The following is a 19848-nucleotide window of genomic DNA, read 5'->3' on the forward strand; positions in this document are numbered from 1 at the left end:
GGGAGGAAATCAGTGCTGCAGGCAGCGGGAGCGTGACTCAGCCGCTCCGGCACACTCGGGCCGCAGCAGCTCAGCAGGGACTGCTGCTGCAGCCTGATTCGCTGGGAAGCTGCCAGCCTCCTGCCATCTCCTCCTCTCTGCAGGCAGCTCTGCCCTGCTCTCCGCTCGCTGCCTCTGCCTCCAGTGACAACATGACCCGCCGGAGGAGAGGGACACGGGGCTGAATCCCTAGGACAGGAGCGGAGAAGCTGGTGATGCGGCGGGAGGATGCTGTGGGCAAGGTACAGGCAGCCTGGCTGACGGTCACGCAGGGGGGCGGGCATGGTTCGTGCGCTCAGTGCTGCGGCCAGGGCTGTCCTGGTCGGTTCTGTGACCACCCTGTGCAGCTGAGAGGTGACCCCTGGGATGAGGGCCCCTGTGGTGCCTGCAGTGGGGCAGGCCCTGGTCCCTCGGGAATGCAGCCCCCTCCCAAGGCGGGGAGATGGAGGAAGGCAGTGGGTGCTTCTGGAGATGCTCTGCCCTTGACCAGAAGCCTTAAGAACAGGTATTCAGCCTGGAGAAGGGAAGGCTCCAGGGAGACCTTAGAGCAGCTGCAGTGCCTAAAGGGACTGACAGGAAATCTGGAGAGGAGCTTTTTACAAGGGCCTGCAGTGACAGGACAAGGGGGAATGGCTCTGGGCTGACAGAGGGGAGATTTACATTAGACGTTAAGAAGAAATCCTTCCCCGTGAGGGTGCTGAGGCCCTGGCACAGGTTGCCCAGAGAAGCTGTGGCTGCCCCATCCCTGGCAGTGTTCAAGGCCAGGTTGGATGGGGCTTGGAACAGCCTGGTCTAGGGGAAGGTGTCCCTGCCCGTGGCAGGGGGTTGGAACTGGGTGAGCTTTAAGGACCCTTCCAACACAGACCAGTCTGGGATTCTGTGATTCTGGGGTTTTGTCAGCACAGTTGTTCACCCTGGGGATGCCCATGGAGGACCTGGTGTGAGAGCCCTCCTGCATGGGTTTATGAGCTGCCTGTGGCCATGTCCCAAACCCCACCAGCCTCCTTGCCCTGGAGGACCAGGAACAAGAACTAAGGGTGTGTTTGACCTTGTTTTGACAGCTCTTTCTCCAGCAATCAGATCTGTGGTGGGTTGTGCTGATGCAGAAAGCCAGTCTGCCAAATTCTGGCTCCTAAGGTAACTGAGGCTGTGTACTTGTGTTGGGACCTGGTTGCTGCTGTCTCTGCTGCCAGAAATGTCCCAGCTGCCTGCAATGGGGATGAAGTGAGAAGAGCTGTGGACTGATGGACAGCCAGGCAGTGGAGCAGCCCGATGGCCAGGCAGTGGAGCTGGTGGGCAGTGTGATGGGGTTAACGTGCAGAGGCTGATGGGCTTCCCTGGGGCAGCATGATCCACACTGAGCCTGGTTCACCACCCATGTGGCCCCTGTGTCAGGCCCATGGCAGCGGTCCGGCAGGTGTCCCATGGACTCCTCTCCTACCAGGAATGATGGACAGGGTGCCTCAGTGCTTTATGTTCACGGGTAACCTTTTTCTTTTCTGCTGCACTCAGGATGGAGATGTTCAGAACCTCCCATCCTAGGAACAGGAGAGAGGAGGCTGAGTGGTTCAGGACACAGCAGCCATGGCCATGCGTGGCCGGTGCACCAAGGTGCTCCCCTCGGAACTGAACAAGGTGTGCTCTGAGAGAGGAGATGACCCTGCCACCCACCCCAGGAAGATGAGTGACTTTGAGGTGGTCCCCAACCTCCAGCAGAGCAGTAGCAGTGTCTCAAAAAGCAGGCGGAAGGCCCATTTCCCCAGCGGCAGCAATGAAAAGGCAAGTTCAGGAGGTGCTGAAAGAGGGGATGGTTGGCCACACATGATGGAAAAATGTTAACGAGTTATCGAGGGACTCATTAATGGGAGCATTAATAACAGATCGCTTTAGTTTTAGGGGCAGGCAGAAAACCCCCAGACATCTGGGTTAAATGTTCAGCCCTCATCTCTTGTCCTGTGCCTAGACCTGGCTTTGTCCTTGCACGTAGTGATGGAGCTTTCTTCTTTCACATTGAAAGAAGCATCCAGATCTGCTCTGAGCACCACAGTGTGTAGCCCCTGGTGTAACCTCTGCCCTTTGCAGGAATCCTGACCTCTTGCTGCTCTTCCTGCTCCCTCAGGAAAACCTCATCTCATGGATTCCTGAGAACATCCGGAAGAAAGAGTGCACCTACTTTGTTGAAAGCTCCCAGACGTCAGATTCTGGGTAAGTCAGACAGTCCAGGAAAGCAGGAGGGGTGTTTGTGATGAAGCTACAGCACCAGAAAATCCCACTTTTCTGTCAAGAGAGCTGGTGCCAAGGGGGGGGCACAAATTCCTTTTGCACTGGTTCTTCACCCTACTGTGTGTCAGCACACGGCTGATATCCCATGTCCCATGAGCAGCCTTTCTGATACTTTCACACTCAGTCATTTCCATTCAAACCTCATCCAGAGCAACCCTAATATTTCTCCCCTAAATCCCTACAGGTGGAAATACCTTTTTTTGCTAAGTTTCCCCCCAAACAGCTTTGTTTCTGCACAAGCTTTGAACTGGATGATGGGCTGGGTGGGCGATGCTGGTGCCTCTGGTGTTCTTAAGGAGAACACCAGCACCTCCTGCCTGGGCTGAGGCGGGTGGCCCAGCTGGGCTTAGCCTCCCAGCTTTAGCTGGTTTCCATCAAAGCTGGTGGTGTGTGTTCCAGGAGGATTGTGTGTGAGTGTGGCTACCTGAGAGAACAGCACCTGGAAGATGCTGCCAAACCTCCCATCTTCCTGGGAAAGGAATGGGACCCCAGAACGCATATCCGGGAAATGCCAACAGATGCCTTCGGTGATATCCACTTCAGAGGCCTGGGGCAGAAGATGGGAAAGGTGATCTGGTTTTCCTGTCTGTGGTGCATGGGGAGACAGTGTCCAGGTCTTGCCATGGCAGATGACATGCAAATATTCCCCTCCTGGATAGGAGGAGGATAGGGAATTGTGGAAATGCTCCAAGAGCAACACTGACCCAAGCAGAAGAATGGGGTTGGGACAGGATCCCTCCTCTCTCCCAGCCCTGTACCTAATGCATTTCTGAAACCATGAGCCTGACCTTCATGCTGTAAGGAGTGCTATTCCTTGTCCTTAGGTTTCTCTTTGGAATGCACAGTCCCAGGGAAGCGATTTGGAACAGGGTCATGCACAAAGACTTGGGGCAACAGCACAGGATTCTGCTGGGAAACGGCATGGGAAGCCCCTGGTTCTTCCCTGGGACAGCAGACTTGTGGTGGAGGTGCTTTGTTACTCTGACCCTGTTGTTTTTACCCAAAACCCTTTTATGCTTCCTTTTTGCAGTATGTACGCGTCTCCTCAGATACCCCTCCATGGGTCATCTACCACCTCATGACACATCACTGGGGCCTCGATGCACCCAACCTGCTCATCTCAGTCACCGGGGGAGCCAAAAACTTCATTATGAAACCAAGGCTGAAGAACATCTTCCGGCAAGGGCTAGTCAAAGTGGCCCAGACCACTGGTAAGAGATGCAGAGGCTCTCCCCGCCATTGAAGTGGGAGAGGGGCCCATCATCTGGCTATGGCTAACTCACTGTGTTCAGTGAGTTGGGCTACTCTGGGGATACTGAGTTGGTTCAGAAAGCCTGTAGGTCCCCATCTGGTCTGCCACCACCAGAAATGGACTCTTCTTACTCAATCACTGCAAACAAGCTCACAGGGAGCTGCGCTTCAGATGCAACACTGTGCTAAAGAAGGCATCTCCTCTGCTGCCTGGGCTTGATGTAGTGGGCAGGCAGGACACCTCCTGGGAGACGCAGCGTCTCCGAGGTGTTCCTGCAGCCGTACAGGGGGATGCCAGGAGATTGCTGTGGGCAGAGCTTCTCCCTTCCCAAGCCCCTCTCTGACCCCCAGGGGCCTGGATCATCACAGGGGGGTCCCACGCTGGTGTGATGAAACAGGTGGGAGAGGCGGTGCGAGACTTCACCCTGAGCTGCGGCCACAAGGACAGCGAGATTGTCACCATCGGCATAGCCACCTGGGGGACCGTGTACAACCGGGAGAGCCTCATCTGCCCCATGGTGAGCCAGGCAGAGCCAGAGCTGCATTTGCTTTGCCTGTGCTCGGTCTGCTGGGGAAGCCCTGCCAGCTGTTGTGGGAATGGGTGCTTCGAGATGCGCCTGTGGCTGGCAGCCCTGGTGAAACCCAGCTGCGCCAGGAGTGATGGTCCCAGGCCGGTGTTTGCTGAGAAGCCCCTCTACCCTACCCAGTGTCTTCTATAGGTGCTGCCCTTCTCCTGAGAGGACCCTTGTGGGTGTGAGGGCAGGTGGAGCAGAGACAGAGAAGAATGGGGCAAGGCTGACATGAGGACTGCAGGGGGGACACGAATGGCTGTTTGGCCAGAGTGTTCCTGTCCCACAGGCTGGTTGCTCTGGGCACCTGGTGCACCTCTGCAGGCTTCTTCCAGAGTCTCTCCTTCTACATCTTACAGGGTGGCTTTCCAGCAGAGTATGTACTGGATGAGGAGAACCAAGGCAGCCTGTCATGCCTGGACAGCAACCACTCCCACTTCATCCTGGTGGATGATGGGACTCACGGGAGGTATGGGGTGGAAATCCCCCTGAGGACCAGACTGGAGAAGTTCATTTCGGAGCAGACCAAGGTGAAAGGAGGTAACAATGACACATAGCCAGGTCTGAGGCAGGGAAGGGCACAGGGTGGGAGGGGTCATCCATCGGTAAAATCATAGAATGGTTTGGGCTGGAAGGGACATTAAAGCTCACCCAGTTCCAACCCCCTGCCACGGGCAGGGACACCTTCCACCAGACCAGGGTGCTCCAAGCCCCATCCAGCCTGGCCTTGAACACTGCCAGGGATGGGGTAGCCACAGCTTCTCTGGGCACCCTGTGCCAGGGCCTCAGCACCTTCACAGGGAAGAATGTTTCCCTTGTGTCTAACCTAAATCTCCCCTGTCAGCCCAAAGCCATTCCCCCTTGTCCTGTCACTGAAGGCCCTTGTAAAAAGCCCCCCTCCAGATTTCTTGTCTGCCCCTTTAGGCACTGCAAGGCTGGTAATGGGTGCCCATCCTGGCCTCTGTTGAGAGAGGAGGCTGTGGCTTCCCTGAAGGATCCAGGCAAGGAGTTTGAGAGGATTGTCATGATAAATGCGGAACCTGTTTCCTCAGTGATACAAACCAAAGAGCCAACTGATTGACTTATCAGGTCACCAAAGGGTCCCCACACCTTGTGATGCTGGGCTGATCAGGCAGAGTTCTTTATCCCAATGAGCCAGACCGCCGTAAATGATCTTCTGTTCTAATACACATGCACACGCTCCTTTCACATTCACACCTTGCCTTTCACATCCCACTGCTCAGAGGGGACCGCATTCAGGTCCATGGCAGTGTGCCCCACAGGGAAGTGATCCCGGGCTCTGCTTCCCTGCAGGTGTTGCCATCAGGATCCCCATTGTGTGCGTGGTGCTGGAAGGAGGCCCAGGGACGCTCGACGTAAGGAACTACTCCTGCGCAGGGTGCTGCTTTTAGGTGTTGGTGCAAGCATGGTGCCACACCATGGTGCCACACCAGCCGCAGGAGTGCTGCAGAGCAGCAGGGTGGCTCTCAGAGAGGGTCTGCTGGTCTCTGGGCAGAACCAAGGACCAGCCTCCCCCCTCTGTTGCAGACCATCTACAATGCCATCACCAATGGGACCCCCTGTGTGATTGTGGAAGGGTCTGGGCGTGTGGCCGATGTCATTGCACAAGTGGCCAGCCTGCCTGTGCCCAAGATAACCATTGCCTTGATCCGGAAGAAGCTGAGCCTGTTCTTCCGGGACACCTATGAGCAGTTCACTGAGGGCAAAGTGGTGGAGTGGACCAAGAAGGTGAGCCTCGTGCAGGCAGGCAGCTCCTCTCACTGAGCTTGTGGAGATTGAAGGGGACCCCAGGGCTCCTTGCCTGTGAACAGGAAGGCTCCCAGTGTGAAGTTTAGGCTCATCTCTGCCAACCCCCAGCCATGCTCAGCATTGTCCTGGTGGGCACCCGAAGGGCTCAAACTCTGCCCCTCCACGACTGCTCCCTTTGGGCAGAGGTACCATTTGGGATCAACCCCAGCCAGGCTGGGAGATACAGGGGGTCTGCAGGCAACCCAAGAGGAGCAAGGAATTGCCCCACACAGGACAGAGGCTGTGGGAAGCGTCAGGGAGGAGATGCAGCTGCTGATGGCTTGCCCATGGCTCTCCTTGTAGATCCAAGACATAGTGCGGAGCCGGCAGCTCCTGACTGTTTTCAGAGAGGGCAAATATGGCCAGCAGGACGTGGATGTGGCCATCCTTCAGGCCCTGTTCAAAGGTGAGGGGTGGGGAGCTGCCTGGGAGGATGGGGTGAGGTGAATGAGATGGAGGTCACAAGTCACCTCCTGCAGCTGCTTGACTTGTGGGGTCACCAGGGAGGACCCCGAAACTCGTGATGCTGAGCTGACTGGGGAGGGATACTTACCACAGAAGGCCAGGCCTCCAAGGGGGCTTTCAGGTGGTATCTTCTCACCATGTAAACGATCCTCTGTTCTGACACATGCTCTTTGCATGCAGCATCCCGAAACCAGGACAATTTCGGTCGTGAGAACTGGGACTACCAGCTGAGGTTAGCTGTGGCCTGGAACAGGGTGGACATTGCTCGCAGTGAGATCTTCACGGATGACCACGAGTGGAAGGTAAGGCAGTACCTGTGCTACTGCTCCGGTCAGGCTTACAGCTTGTCAGGTCCCATTTGCGGACTGTGGATACTGAGGGTAGCTCAGCTGTGCCTAAGGACAGTGTGTGAGGGCGTTGCTTTCGGACCCTAAACTCCCACTACATTGCCGGGGGTCCTAATCTGTTTTGTTTTCAGATGTGCCCTCAAACATCCAAAGCAGAGGTGAGCACACCCTGCAAATCATTACTTGCAAAGGTCCTATTTGGCCTGTTGTTGTTAACAAAGATAACTGCTATTTTAGACAAAACCGCTGCCTTTTTAAAGACGATCCACCAACCCAGAGCCAAAAATACCTCTTGCTGCTCACAACACATTGTCAAGCTCATCTCATCCAACCTGGTGCTCCGCTGCTTAAACCTCACTAGAGTGGGGCAGTGAGCAGCACAAGCCAGTCTGCCAGCCCACACCGGATCCTGCTGTTGGGAAGTCAAAGCTGAGCAGGGATGTCTGTCCTTTCTGATGGGGCTGTGGGACTTGGAAGGGATTTTCCTGTTTCATTCAACAAGTGAGGCTGTGGCAGCCCCCATACCTTCTGTGGGACTGGGAAGGGCTGGCGGGAACTAGGAACTGTGTAAAGCTACACAGATCGAGAGAGATCCACAGCTTTGTTAGGAAGGGAGGACAAGGCAGGCTCTCAGATTAGCTGGTGCAGGCCAGGGCTGTTACATACACTGCAGTCCTGGACCACTGTGGCTGGTATGAAAAGCTGAAGCTGAAGCCAAGCTGTGTCAGAAGGTCAGCAGGTACCTTCCTGCCAGGACAAACGTGTGCCCCCTTACCCACGGGGCTTGCTTTCACTTCTGGACACACACAGAGGTTGCCTTGGAAAGAAAAACCCCACAAAGGCTGAACTGGGTGACCATCAGGGGCAGGCGGCTGAGAGGAGAGGGCATACTAACCCTATCTCTCAGATGCCCCACAAGCCCCAGTACCTCCCATCTGCACCCTCACACCCAGAAGCACCTTGTGTGCTCAGGGATAAAATCTTCCCCCTGCGTGAGGAGCGGGGTGAAATCCTGCTCTGAGGCCATGGAGACCCTCACCTCTCCTCTGGCCTGCCAGCCCGCAGATCTCCACCCCGTGATGGCGGCTGCCCTGATCTCCAACAAGCCAGAGTTTGTGAAGCTGTTCCTGGAGCAGGGAGTGCGCCTCAAGGAGTTTGTCACCTGGGACACCCTGGTTTACCTCTACGACAACATGGCATCATCCTGCCTGTTCCACAGCAAGCTGCAGAAGGTCCTGCTGGAGGAGAGAGAGCACACGGCCAGCTCCAAGATGCCAAGAATCCAACTGCACCATGTCTCCCAGGTGCTGCGGGAGCTGCTGGGCTGCTCCACACAGCCTCTCTACCCCAAGCCCAAGCACACAGAGCGGCCCCGGCTCTCCATCCCTGTCCCACACGTCAACCTGAATGTACGTATCTCCCGGTGATGTGGTGGCAGGGTTGCATTTGGGAGGGGACTGTGGGCTCAAGAAGCCATCCTGGGGGTTGCAGCTGGGTGTCTGCCTTCTTGCCTGCTCAAGAATCACACTCAAAGTCCCTTAAAGCCCTACCCAAGTCATTTGCCCCCTATTCCAGGTGTGACTCCCACCTTCCTACACCGGCAGCACCGTGTGTCCTTGTGATGCTGGTGGACAGGACCCAGTGGGGTGGGTGCACTGGACAGGCTGGGCACACCCCCACATGATCCTGGCCCTAGAAAAGGTGGCATTTCCAGGCAGCCACCCTGCTTGGCCACCCTGCGATGTGCAGCGAAGGCCCTTCCATGCATGGAGGAAGCAGGCACTCAGGGGTCGGGAGTGGCTTTGTGCTGAGGGGCTGCCTGCTCTCTGCAGCCCCTCGGTGGGTAGCAGCTCTGACCTCGCGTGCCTTGCAGGTCCAGGGCTCAAGTCTCCGGTCCCTCTACAAGCGCTCTGCTGGCCGAGTCACCTTCACCATGGACCCAGTCCGTGACCTGCTCATCTGGGCTGTGGTCCAGAACCACAGGGAGCTGGCAGAAATCATCTGGGCCCAGGTATCACAGCTGTTGGTCCGAGCTGAAAGGCTCAGGTGGAGCCAAACCTCTCAGGCCCAAAAGGAAAGATTGCATCTGCTGGGATTTGTGACAGCAGGCGAGCCGGCCCATGGCAGTGCCCAGGCCCGACCCACAGCCAAATGTTGAGCCTGGTGTTCATCCCCAGCCACACCATGAGGCAGGATCCCCCCCTTCCCAGCCAAGGATGCCCCGTCCCTGGCAGTGTTCAAGGCCAGGAAGTTGGACGAGCTTTGATAAACCTGGTCTGGTCAGAAGTGTCCCTGCCCATTGCATGGGGTTGAGCCTGCATGATCTTTAAGGTCCTTTCCATCCCAAACGATTCCGTGATTCTATGATGCTATGAAAATACATGCTGTAGGCAGAGGTGATGGGTTGGGCCAGAAGTGTGCTCTTCCTTCCGAAACCTGAGAGAGGGTTCAGTACACTGCAGGCAGGACACAGGGGTACAGTAGCTGGAGAAGGCTTCCCCCCATAAACAGCACCCCAGTTCAAACACAGAAGCAGTGTGGCTGGCGGCATAGTGACCGTGCCGTGCAGTCACACTGTCCCATCACCCAAGGCTTTCCACGAGGAGAGCATGCTTAACCCCAGATTCCCCATGGCAGTGGGTTTCCTACTGCCCCTGCACCCAGAGAGGAGCACAGCTCACAGCAAGCTGTCCACGCTGAGCGGCAGTCTGCCTGGGACATCCTGCTTCCTTCCCTGTGGGCGCTGCGGAGGGCTTGGCAGGACTACTGGGACCTGCAGGACAGGGCGCAGATCCCCATGCTCTCTCTGGCCCCTCTGCTCCAGAGCCAGGACTGCACGGCGGCCGCGCTGGCCTGCAGCAAAATCCTGAAGGAGCTGGCCAAGGAGGAGGAAGACACGGACACCACGGAGGACATGATGGCTCTGGCTGAGGAGTATGAGCAGAAGGCAATCGGTGAGCAGGAGGGGACCAGCAACGCGGAGCTGCTCTCGCACCCTGCGGGGAGGGCTGGCTGGCTTTGTGCAGGAGGTGTCTGGGTGAGCGGTGTCTGTGGTCAGTGATGCCAAATGGGGATCCCCTCATCAGGGTTGGGGTGGTGGAGCTGCGAGCACTGTGCCTGGGTGGTGGTGGGAGCACAGAGGGTGCCACTGAGTGGTGTAATGTCCAGATCCTGCTGGAAAGGGTGGCTCTGTGGGCACCTTGCTGAGCACCAAGATGGTCCAGCAGCTCAGTCGTGTCTCCCTGGTACCTGCCTGGCCAGGCGTGTTCACAGACTGCTACCGCAAGGATGAAGAGAGAGCCCAGAAGCTTCTCACCCGTGTCTCTGAGGCGTGGGGGAAGACAACCTGCCTGCAGCTGGCGTTGGAGGCCAAGAACATGAATTTTGTGTCCCATGGGGGGGTCCAGGTGGGTTCGCAGCAGTGGTGCATGGAGGGGAAGTGCCTAAGTGTCCCCTGCCGCTGATCCAGGGCTCCTTGTTGGCAGAAGTGGGGCTCTGTCCTTCAGCCCCTCTCTGACAGGCAGGCAGGCTTGCTCCTGTAACCAGATCCTCCCTCCTCACAGGCCTTTCTAACCAAAGTCTGGTGGGGGAAGATGTGTGTGGACAACGGGCTTTGGCGGGTTATTGCGTGCATGTTGTTCTTCCCACTCCTCTGCACCGGCCTCATCGCCTTCAGGTACTTCTCGCTGCTGGGGCATGCGTGCACCAAGGCATGGATTTCCTCCAGCCTCGCCCTGCAGCTGGCTGGGAGAAACTGCTGTGGCATCTCCCTGGGCAGCTGAGCCCCTCTTCCTCACAGGGAGAAGAGGCTGCAGCCAATGGGCTGCCTGACACGGCTCCGAGCCTTCTTCACAGCGCCTGTCGTCATCTTCCACATGAACATCCTCTCTTACTTCACCTTCCTCCTGCTCTTTGCCTATGTCCTGATGGTTGACTTCCAGCCGGTGCCATCCTGGTGGGAGTACCTCCTCTACTTCTGGCTCTTCTCCCTGGTGTGCGAGGAGACCCGACAGGTACGGGGCAGGCAGAAGGAGGGGCTGAGAGGAGGTGAGGTGAGGGAGAGAGACACCCTCTGTGTGCTTACGGAAGGTCCTGTGTAGCTCATGCTCCTAAGTTGCTTCTTATGTCACCATCCCTTCACAGAGGTCCCAGCACAGGGGACTGCCAGATCCCCCCATCTCTGAGGCCAGAGAACCTTCTTGGCTGTGTCTGGCCTGGCCAGGTACCTGTAGAAAGACATGCTGTTTTGAGCTGAAAGCGTTAGGAGCTGGAAGGACCACCTCTTTCCTTGGGCATTTATTCTCAGGCTTTGCTTGATATTCAGTTTGCTTCGACATCTCAGTGCCTTTCTTCATCTGACTAAAGGGACTGTAGTGACAGGACAAGGGGTAACGGGTTAAAACTTAACGGGTTAAAACTTAAGCAGGGGAAGTTTAAATTGGATATAAGGAGGAAATTCTTTCCTGTTAGGGTGGTGAGGCACTGGAATTGGTTGCCCAGGGAGGCTGTGAGTGCTCCACCCCTGGCAGTGTTCAAGGCCAGGTTGGACAGAGCCTTGTGTGGGATGGTTTAGTGTGAGGTGTCCCTGCCCATGGCAGGGGGGTTGGAACTAGATGATCTTGAGGTCCTTTTCAACCCTAACTATTCCATGATTCTATGATTCTATAAAAAGCCCCTTATCTTTGCCTATCCCCATGCTCCTGCTATATCCCTGTAGAAAAGGTTAACTTTGGGTAAGCAAGAGGGTCCAGTGATGGCCAGCACATCTGTGCGGTCCCTCCCCACTACAAGGCACGTGAGTATCTAACAAGGCTTTCACTGAAATACCAATTCCTCTTCTCTTCCCAACAGCTATTGTATGATCCAGACGGGTTTGGGGTTGTGAAAATGGCTTCCCTGTACTTCAAGGACTTCTGGAATAGGTTGGATATCTGCGCCATCCTAGTCTTTATCACAGGGCTGACTTGCAGGTGAGTTGCAGAGCCGCTTGTGGCTCAAGCCACAGCTGCGGGCTACAAAACCAATGTGAGATTTGTGAACATTTTTTAATTGCAATATCTTCAAAGGCCAATGAGGATGGCTGCCCAGGGAAGTGAACAGGCTGCCCAGAGCCACTGTCCATGGAAGTGTTCAAAAACGTGTAGATGAGGCCCTCGGTGATATGCTTTATTGGTGGTCTTGGCAGTGCTGGGGGAATGGTTGGACTTGATGATCTCAAAGGTCTTTTCCAAACTGGTTGGGAAGCTCACTGGTACTGCAGAAATGTGATGCTGTGAGATCAGAGAAACCCCAACACTGGTGGCACTGAGATGTTCGCTTTCCTCTCTTCCGTGCCCAGGCTGATCCCGTCAACTTTATATCCTGGGCGCATCATTCTGTCACTGGCTTTTACCATTTTCTGCCTGCGTCTGATGCACATTTTCACTGTCAGTAAAACGCTGGGGCCCAAGATCATCATTGTGAAGCGCATGGTGAGAGCCGTCCTCCATCCGGCAGGGATGATCAGCTACAGCAGCTGGATGCCTGCCACCAGTGTCACCCTAATCTGATCCTGGAGTGGGGCTTGCTCCAAGACACAGTTTTGCTTCCCCTTTGTTTTTTGCAGATGAAGGATGTCTTCTTCTTCCTCTTCCTGCTGGCAGTGTGGGTTGTGTCCTTTGGGGTTGCCAAGCAGGCCATCCTTATTCACAACGAGGAGCGTGTGGAGTGGCTTTTCCGCGGCGTGGTCTACCACTCCTACCTGACCATCTTTGGGCAGATTCCCTCCTACATCGATGGTAAGGAACACTGGCCTGTGACTGCATGTGGCACGACCGGAGTGGCTGTGACAAAGCTTAGGAGTACCAAGCTCATGCTGCAGCATGCCCAGCTCCTGCCTTGTTGGCCCATGGAAGTCATGCACAGGGCTCCTCTCCAGGAACAACATCAGGCCAGGAGGGAGCGATGACAGGGCATGGGGATGGAGCCCTGCTCCACCACACATTGGTGGTATTGTTGCCACCAATGCAAACCCAGGAAACGCACCTGCACAAGCAGTCAAGAGAGCACACTAGCAAAGGCACAGGACCACAGGTCTATCCAGCTCAGTGCCACGGCTGCAAAGCTGGTGGCAGTGAGTGGAGGACCTGGCATGATGCAGATCTGAGGTCAGATCTGTGTCTGGTGCTAAGCTCCCTTGATGCTGGCCTCTTTCAGAGAGCACAGGGTGCTCCCTGAGACACCACAGGGGTTGACTGCCATGAGTCATGCTGTGCTCCTTTGCAGGCGTCAACTTCAATATCGACCAGTGCAGCCCCAATGGGACTGATCCCTACAAGCCCAAGTGCCCAGAGACAAATGAGGACAACAAGAAACCCATCTTCCCAGACTGGCTGACAGTCATCTTGTTGTGCCTGTACTTGCTCTTCACCAACATCCTCCTTCTCAACCTCCTCATCGCCATGTTCAAGTGAGTCTGACCTGGCCCCATGGGCCTGACAGTGAAGCCTTGTTTGCAGGTGTGGCCATGGCCAGGGCACTGCACACTGAGAAAGCACAATGAGGGTCCTGGGGCACATGCTGACCAGAGCATAGGAGTGCTCTGAGGGGGGCTATAGATATGGTGGAAGCAGCAGGTGCAGGCCAGGGCTGAACAGGGAGCCTGGTATGAGCTGGGGCACTATACAGACAGTATATGCCCTCTCAATCCCATGGCATGGCTGACACCGGGGCTCTGCCCCAGCTACACCTTCCAGCAGGTCCAGCAGCACACGGACCAGATCTGGAAGTTCCAGCGGCACGACCTGATTGAGGAGTACCACGGCCGCCCGCCTGCGCCTCCACCCTTCATCCTCCTCAACCACCTGCAGATCCTGGTCCAGCGAGGCTTGCTCCGCCGGCCAGCCACGTGCCACAGGCAGCTCAGTGAGGACCAGCATCTCCCCTCCTGCCCTTCGCCCCTTTCCTGGTGCATGGCACTATGCACCAAAGCACACGGCTTGGTGTCTGGGCTGTGTTACTGGGGTTTGGGGTGCCCAAGGGTCTGACAACTCCTTCCCGGGGCAGAAGAGAAGCTGGAGAAGAACGAAGAAGCTGCCCTCCTCTCCTGGGAGATGTACCTGAAGGAGAATTACCTGCAGAACCAGCAGTGCCAGGAGAAGCAGAACACAGAGCAAAAGATCCGAGATATTGCACAGAGGTACCAGCATTCCTGAGATAGGGACATACTTCGGTCCTCCAGCGTCCCAGGCAGGGAGGAGATGGGATCAGAGCCAGGGTGGCTGCTGAGGGGGTTCCTGTCTGCACTGTCCCTCCAGGGTTGACATACTGGCAGAGCTGCTGCACTTGGACCGGGTGAAGAGGACGGGGCTGGTGGAGCAGAGGCTGACCTCTCTGGAAGACCAGGTGAGGCAAAAGCTGAGCAACTCCGTAAGGAAAGTGGGGTTTTCTAGGGGCTCAGTCAACGGACCCGGAGCGCAAGAGAGAGCTCCTTTGAATCAATGCCCCTTCAGACAGGAACAGGGTGCCCGGAGAAGCTGTGGCTGCCCCATCCCTGGCAGTGTTCAAGGCCAGGTTGGACAGGGCTTGGAGCAACCTGGTCTAGTGGGAGGTGTCCCTGCCTGTGGCAGGGGGCTGGAACGGGGTGAGCTTTAAGGTCCCTTCCAACACAAACTGTTCTGTTGTTCTGTAAAGACAATAACATCTGAGAGAAAAAGGGTTATGGGAAATGTTCTGTTTGATTCCAAAATGAACAGGATGAAGGTGCAAAGTGCTGGGATAAGCCTCTTGCTCCCACGGTCACCTAAGCAGTTAGATCTGACGCAGCCCTTCTTATCCCAGGAGGACCCTCCAGACCTCTGGACATGGGGCACTCTCTGTCCCCTCCCTGTGGAGCTGTTCCACACGAGCAGGGAGCCTGGTGTGCGGGGAGGGTCTGGGGGGTGACCGTCTGCTCTCACACACAGGTGCATCAGAGCGCACAGGCCCTCAGGTGGATAATGCAGGCGCTGCAGGACCACGGATTCAGCGCGGGCGAGGATGTGCCCTTTGCAGGTAAGCGGAGACCATCTCCATCCCAGCAGCACCGGGGGAGCCCAGGGGTCAGCAGCATCCCCATGGGGAGCCCAGCCAGCCCCCTCAGCAGAGCCACAGTTCACAGCACCAGGCTCAGCACCCTGCTTTGCTGGCCCTCACTGTCTGTGTCTGCCTCACAGGCTCAGGAAAAGCCTTGGAGACGAAGGAGTTTGACCTGGAGAGGAAACCCGAGGAGAGCCAGTCCCCGTACCATGTGCTTGCCCGAAACCTGCTGTACCCAGGGTCCCACACCCGCCGCTTCCCTGTGCCGGATGAGAAGGTGCCCTGGGAGGTAGGAGCTGTGGTCCTGGGCAGCAGGGCTGGTACGGGGCACCATGGGGCAGATCCTTACGGTGGTGGGAAGAACAGACCCCGTGTCACACCTGAGCTCCTGTTGTTCCCAGCCCTCGGACAAGGGGCTTCCTGGAGCAGCTGCTGAGACTGCCAGGGAGAAGGGGAGGTGAACAGGCATAGTTCCTTCTGGGATCTGGGGCGCTAGGGATACCTGATGGTGCTTGGTTAGGAAGCAGAGGGTACAGCCACCTCTGCATTTCCTGAGTCAGGTCTGGCTCATGGTCAGGGACAGATCTGACACTGGCTTCCACAGGGGCATGAGTGAGAGGCACCAACCCCCCAGCCAGGACCCTGAGCTCAGTCCCCAGGCAGGGCCTGGAGCCCTACATGCCTCAGGAGGTGATGCCACAAGCTGGGCAGAGGATGGGACTGGGGCAGAAAGTGTCTCCAGGGGCCCTGATATGCCATATGCTCTGCAGGTGGACTTTGCACTATACGACCCTCCCACTTACTCTGCTGAGCACAAGGACATGGCTGTGCAGGACCCGTTCAGCCTGTGAGTGTTCCCCTGTGGCTCCCTCCTCCTCTGCCCCTTCCCCCGGATGGCACAGCCAGCCCTGCCTGCCGGGCTGCCTCCTGTCCCCCAGCTCCTTGGAATCTCTCCTGAAGATCAACTACAACACCATGGACGGGCTGATCGACCGGCAGAGCTTCCATGGCCTCTACACTGTGCAGGATGGGCTGCCTTTGTGAGTGCATCCATCATGGGGGCAGGTGGGCTTAGTGGGAGATGGGGTGCCAGGTTGTAGGCAAAGCACCAGGGAGACAGAGGATTCAGTATGGCCTAGATGCACTCATCCCTTTCCCACTTCCCTACAGGTAATGGTGGGGCAGGGATAGTGGCATGCGTCATCCTCATGACTGTTCCCACCTTGCCCCTCAAAAAACTCCAGTGTCCAGAAGAGGTGCAGTGCACTGGTGGGAAATCTGGGGAGCAGTACAGGGCTTTTATCAGCATGATGGGTGCACACATGGTCCCCGTCACCATCGCAGCATACTCGCTCTCTTCCTGTCAGGAACCCCATGGGCAGGACGGGCCTGCGAGGCCGAGGGAGGCTGCACTGCTTTGGTCCCAACCATGCCCTGCACCCCATCGTGACCCGGTGAGTGTATGAGGGCAGAGAGGTGTCCTGCTCCAGGACAGAGCTGGGGAGGCGGCGTGGAAAAGGGGGCACAAAGCCATTGGAGAGAGACCAGGACCTGGCAAAACCCACCCCTGCCCTTTCAACCACTGCTGAGCAGGGGGGAGCTGAGTCCAGCTGCAGCACAACAGGGGCCTCTCTCACAGGTGGAGGAGGAATTTGGATGGGTCCATTATAAGGAAGAGCCTGAAGAAGATGCTGGAAGTCCTTGTAGCGCAGTACCCGCTGTCGGATGTCTGGGCTCTGCCTGGGGTAAGAGCTGGTAGAAACTAGCTGATTTGGAAGGGTCTGGGGAGATGGGGCCAGCTGAGAGCTGGATGTCCTGCAGAAAAGGGAGGAACACAGGCAGGAGATACAGCCTTGTCCAAGGAGGTACCTCTGCCCTTCCTGCAGAGCATCTGCCAGCAGGGCTGTGCTGCCAGTGGTGCTGGGTGAGCGGCGGTCCTGTTACAGACCCCCACCCTGACCCACTGCCTCCTGCTTCTGCCCCATGGCTTCAGTTCTCACATGTCATTCATGTGGGCATGTGAAGCCATTGGCATAGAGTCCTCCAAGAGAAAATTCCAGGGGCTGAATCAGGCAAACTCAGATATCTGCCTGGGCACAGCTGAGGACTTCTGGTGGGTGAGGGAGGGGAAAAGGGAAGGAAAGAGGAATCACTGCTGCTTGCTCCCCCCACCAGAGCTTGTGGCATCTTCTGCAGTGGTGGCAACTGCCTGATGGCCAGGCTGGTGCCAGTGAGGAGGTTGGGCTGGGCTAATGGCAGGTTGCACGTCTGACACCTGCTTTGGCACAGGGCTCACTGGAGCCGGGTGAGACGTTGCCACTGAAGCTGAAGTGGATCCTGCGCCGGGAATTCTGGCCCCAGTTCCAGAACTTGCTGAAACAAGGCACTGAGGTGGGAGCATGTGTGTGTCCCAGTGGTACAGAGACATGTGGGCATCACAACAGTAAAGGGACATGTGGGCATCATGGTGCTACAGGGGCACATGGGTGTCCCCAGGGTACAGGGGCAGGATGCATCACCCCTTGGCCAGTGCTCCCACTGGGGAGGGATGACTCGGGGAGGTGGAAACACACTATAATAGTCTCACACCATGCACGCAGGCAGCTCAGGGATCATGGGGATGGGCCGCACACACCAGTGTCTGTGCCTGCTGTGACTGCTCTCCACAGCTCCAGCTGCAGTGGTAACAGGGTGCTGATCTCTAGAAGAGCAAACGATCTGTGGCACAATGCCCCACCACTGCCTGTGGGTTCACCTAGATAGGTACTAAGGCCTCTGCTCATGTTGCACTCCTTCACTGTGCGCAGGTACACAAGGGGTATCTCGACGACCCCCGTAACACAGATAACGCCTGGGTTGAGACAGTCGCTGTCAGTGTGCACTTCAACAGCCAGAACGATGTGGAGATGAAGCGGCTGAACTCGGTATGGGTCTTTCTGCAACTCCCTGACCCAGCTCTCTGGGGAGCCACATCTCCAGACCCACATCTCAGCCTCATCAGGACTGGGGTTCTCCAGCTGCATGCAGTGGAAGAAGCACGTGGGGATGAATATGGGGTGACACTGCAACAGGGGCCCCAAAAAGAGAGGGCTGGGGACTGGAGGTGCAGTTGGGCATGTCTGGCATGGCTCCTCACTGGCAGTGCATACATCGTGCCTCTGGTCCCCTTCTAGTTCCTTCAGGGCTGTGATCCGGAGCTGTGCATCCGCTGGCAGGTGCTGGACAAGAGGATCCCCCTGCACGCAAACCACAAGAAGCTCCTGCACAAGGTCTCAACTCTCCTTGATGCCTACTATTGAGTTCTCAGACACAGGCCAGGGCTCCTGCTGCCCCAGACCAGGGTTTGGTTGGGACCTGCAGCCCTACCCCAGCTCACCTGTGAGACTGGAGACCAGGTACTTTGGTTGCCTCCATGAATGTACATTGCAGGTCTCTGGGACAAAAACTGTCCTCTCCCCACTAGCCGGGGACAGGGGCTGTCTGGGCAGTGCCTACACAGCATCCCAGTCACCTGAGCCACCAGGATCAGCCCCAGCCTGTGTCTTGGTGCTTCCACATCAACCACAGCACTAGCCCAGGGCTTGGGCCAAGCAGAGCCACAGGGCTGTTCCTGCAAGGTGTTCCTTCTCTCAGTTCCCACGTGTGCTTTGCTCCAGTGTGGGCACTGGGGACTTGTCAATCCCAACCACACCTCTATACAGGACATCCATAGGGCACCTCTGCTCCCTTGCTCCTGCTCTGCACCCTGGAAGCCCTATCACCACAGCTCCTGGAGGACTGCCCTGGAGAAGGATTGGGAACTTTCACACCTAAAGGTCCTAGCTGTCATGCAAGTCAGTCCTGTGGCAGCTGTCCCCATATCTCTGGTTGCTCAGACATAACAACATGGTTGTGATGTGTGATCCAGCACTTGTGAAGGTGTGAGCTGCTCTTGGCTTATGTACCCGTGGCTTCATAGCTTCACAGAGGTCCAGTCCCCATGTCCCATACTGTTATGTGATCCTGCATGTGTATGCTGAGCACCATGTTGTAGCTGAACTTCCTGCTGTCTGAGCCAAGGCACCAGCTAAATGTCACCTGCCTGCCCCATCCCCTTGTGCACATGGATGGAAAGGGACAGCTTGCTGGGACCCAGGTGATCCATACCCTGCAGTCCCTTGGGCAGCTAAAAACAGGAGAGAGGACATCATTTTGTCCATCCCAGACATCTCTGCTCTCAAGGGGTCTTTCACTCACTTGTTTTGTGCCTGCCATGGGAGAACAAGGCACAGTGGAGACATCTCTCGACAGCCAAGACCAGCCCCATGGTGGCATATTATACCTGGGACTGCTTGGGGTGGGATCGCAGTTCCCCCACCCTCTCCCAATGGATCAGATACTGGCCAGCCAGGGCTATTCTTCCGCACTGGTGTCCACCACAGCACAACTGTGGTTTCACTGGTGACGCACTGGGGCTTGGTGAGGGAGGGGTGGGTGTCAGACTGGCAATTTATTCAACCCAGCTCAATAAACCACGTATTAAACAACTAAAGGCTTGCGGTCCGTTATGGTGTTTGATCAGGGAGCATTCCTGGGGGCCGTATTCGGAGCACACTTCCAAAATGAGCCCAGTTGGAGTGCTCCTGTTGCACAGACTCACTCTGCTTGCAGAATCATACTCCCAGTACTCGCTGCAGAGGTGACAGGACACATTTTGAGTCAATTTGAGGAGCTGCTGGAAAACAAGCTGTGTGCCAAAGCAGTGGCACCGTGCCTTCTCCCATTGCTCTTGGCCTGCTCAATGTCTGCTCATGGTCGCCCACCACCATGCTGCGCGGAGGGCCAGGGGAATGGCTGGGCAGGGAAGAGGCAATCGCTCCTTACAGCAGCTGATAGAGCTTCCAGCCCTGCAGCCCTGAACCGGAGCCCTGCTGCAGCCGAACGAGCACCACCCAGTCACGGCGCCGAAGGGCTCCGCGCTGCCACTCGCGCGGAGCCCCCGCGGCTGTGCTGCCCGTGTCCCCGCCGCCCCTCCGCCACCTCCCGCTCCT

General features: G+C 56.8%; 1 protein-coding gene across 1 annotated transcript; it reads left to right on the forward strand.

The window, feature by feature from the left end:
* The first annotated feature begins 204 nt into the window (after positions 1 to 204).
* Positions 205 to 19336, forward strand: TRPM2 (transient receptor potential cation channel subfamily M member 2). Its single transcript, XM_065673790.1, has 33 exons — positions 205 to 281; positions 1552 to 1818; positions 2159 to 2244; positions 2722 to 2890; positions 3353 to 3533; positions 3925 to 4091; positions 4502 to 4682; positions 5457 to 5518; positions 5691 to 5891; positions 6255 to 6357; positions 6597 to 6718; positions 7822 to 8172; positions 8637 to 8774; positions 9588 to 9717; positions 10025 to 10170; positions 10327 to 10439; positions 10563 to 10776; positions 11615 to 11733; positions 12102 to 12234; positions 12369 to 12540; positions 13028 to 13211; positions 13485 to 13666; positions 13808 to 13940; positions 14059 to 14146; positions 14707 to 14794; positions 14956 to 15107; positions 15589 to 15665; positions 15757 to 15858; positions 16186 to 16272; positions 16458 to 16563; positions 17108 to 17209; positions 17626 to 17742; positions 17992 to 19336. The coding sequence occupies exons 2-33, from the start codon at positions 1624 to 1626 to the stop codon at positions 18115 to 18117; spliced, it is 4527 nt and encodes a 1508-aa protein (XP_065529862.1). The 5' UTR covers positions 205 to 281; positions 1552 to 1623; the 3' UTR covers positions 18118 to 19336.
* The last annotated feature ends 512 nt before the right edge of the window (positions 19337 to 19848 follow it).

The sequence above is a fragment of the Lathamus discolor genome, chromosome 3 (genome assembly GCF_037157495.1).
Source record: "Lathamus discolor isolate bLatDis1 chromosome 3, bLatDis1.hap1, whole genome shotgun sequence".
In the NCBI taxonomy this organism is placed as follows: domain Eukaryota; kingdom Metazoa; phylum Chordata; class Aves; order Psittaciformes; family Psittacidae; genus Lathamus; species Lathamus discolor.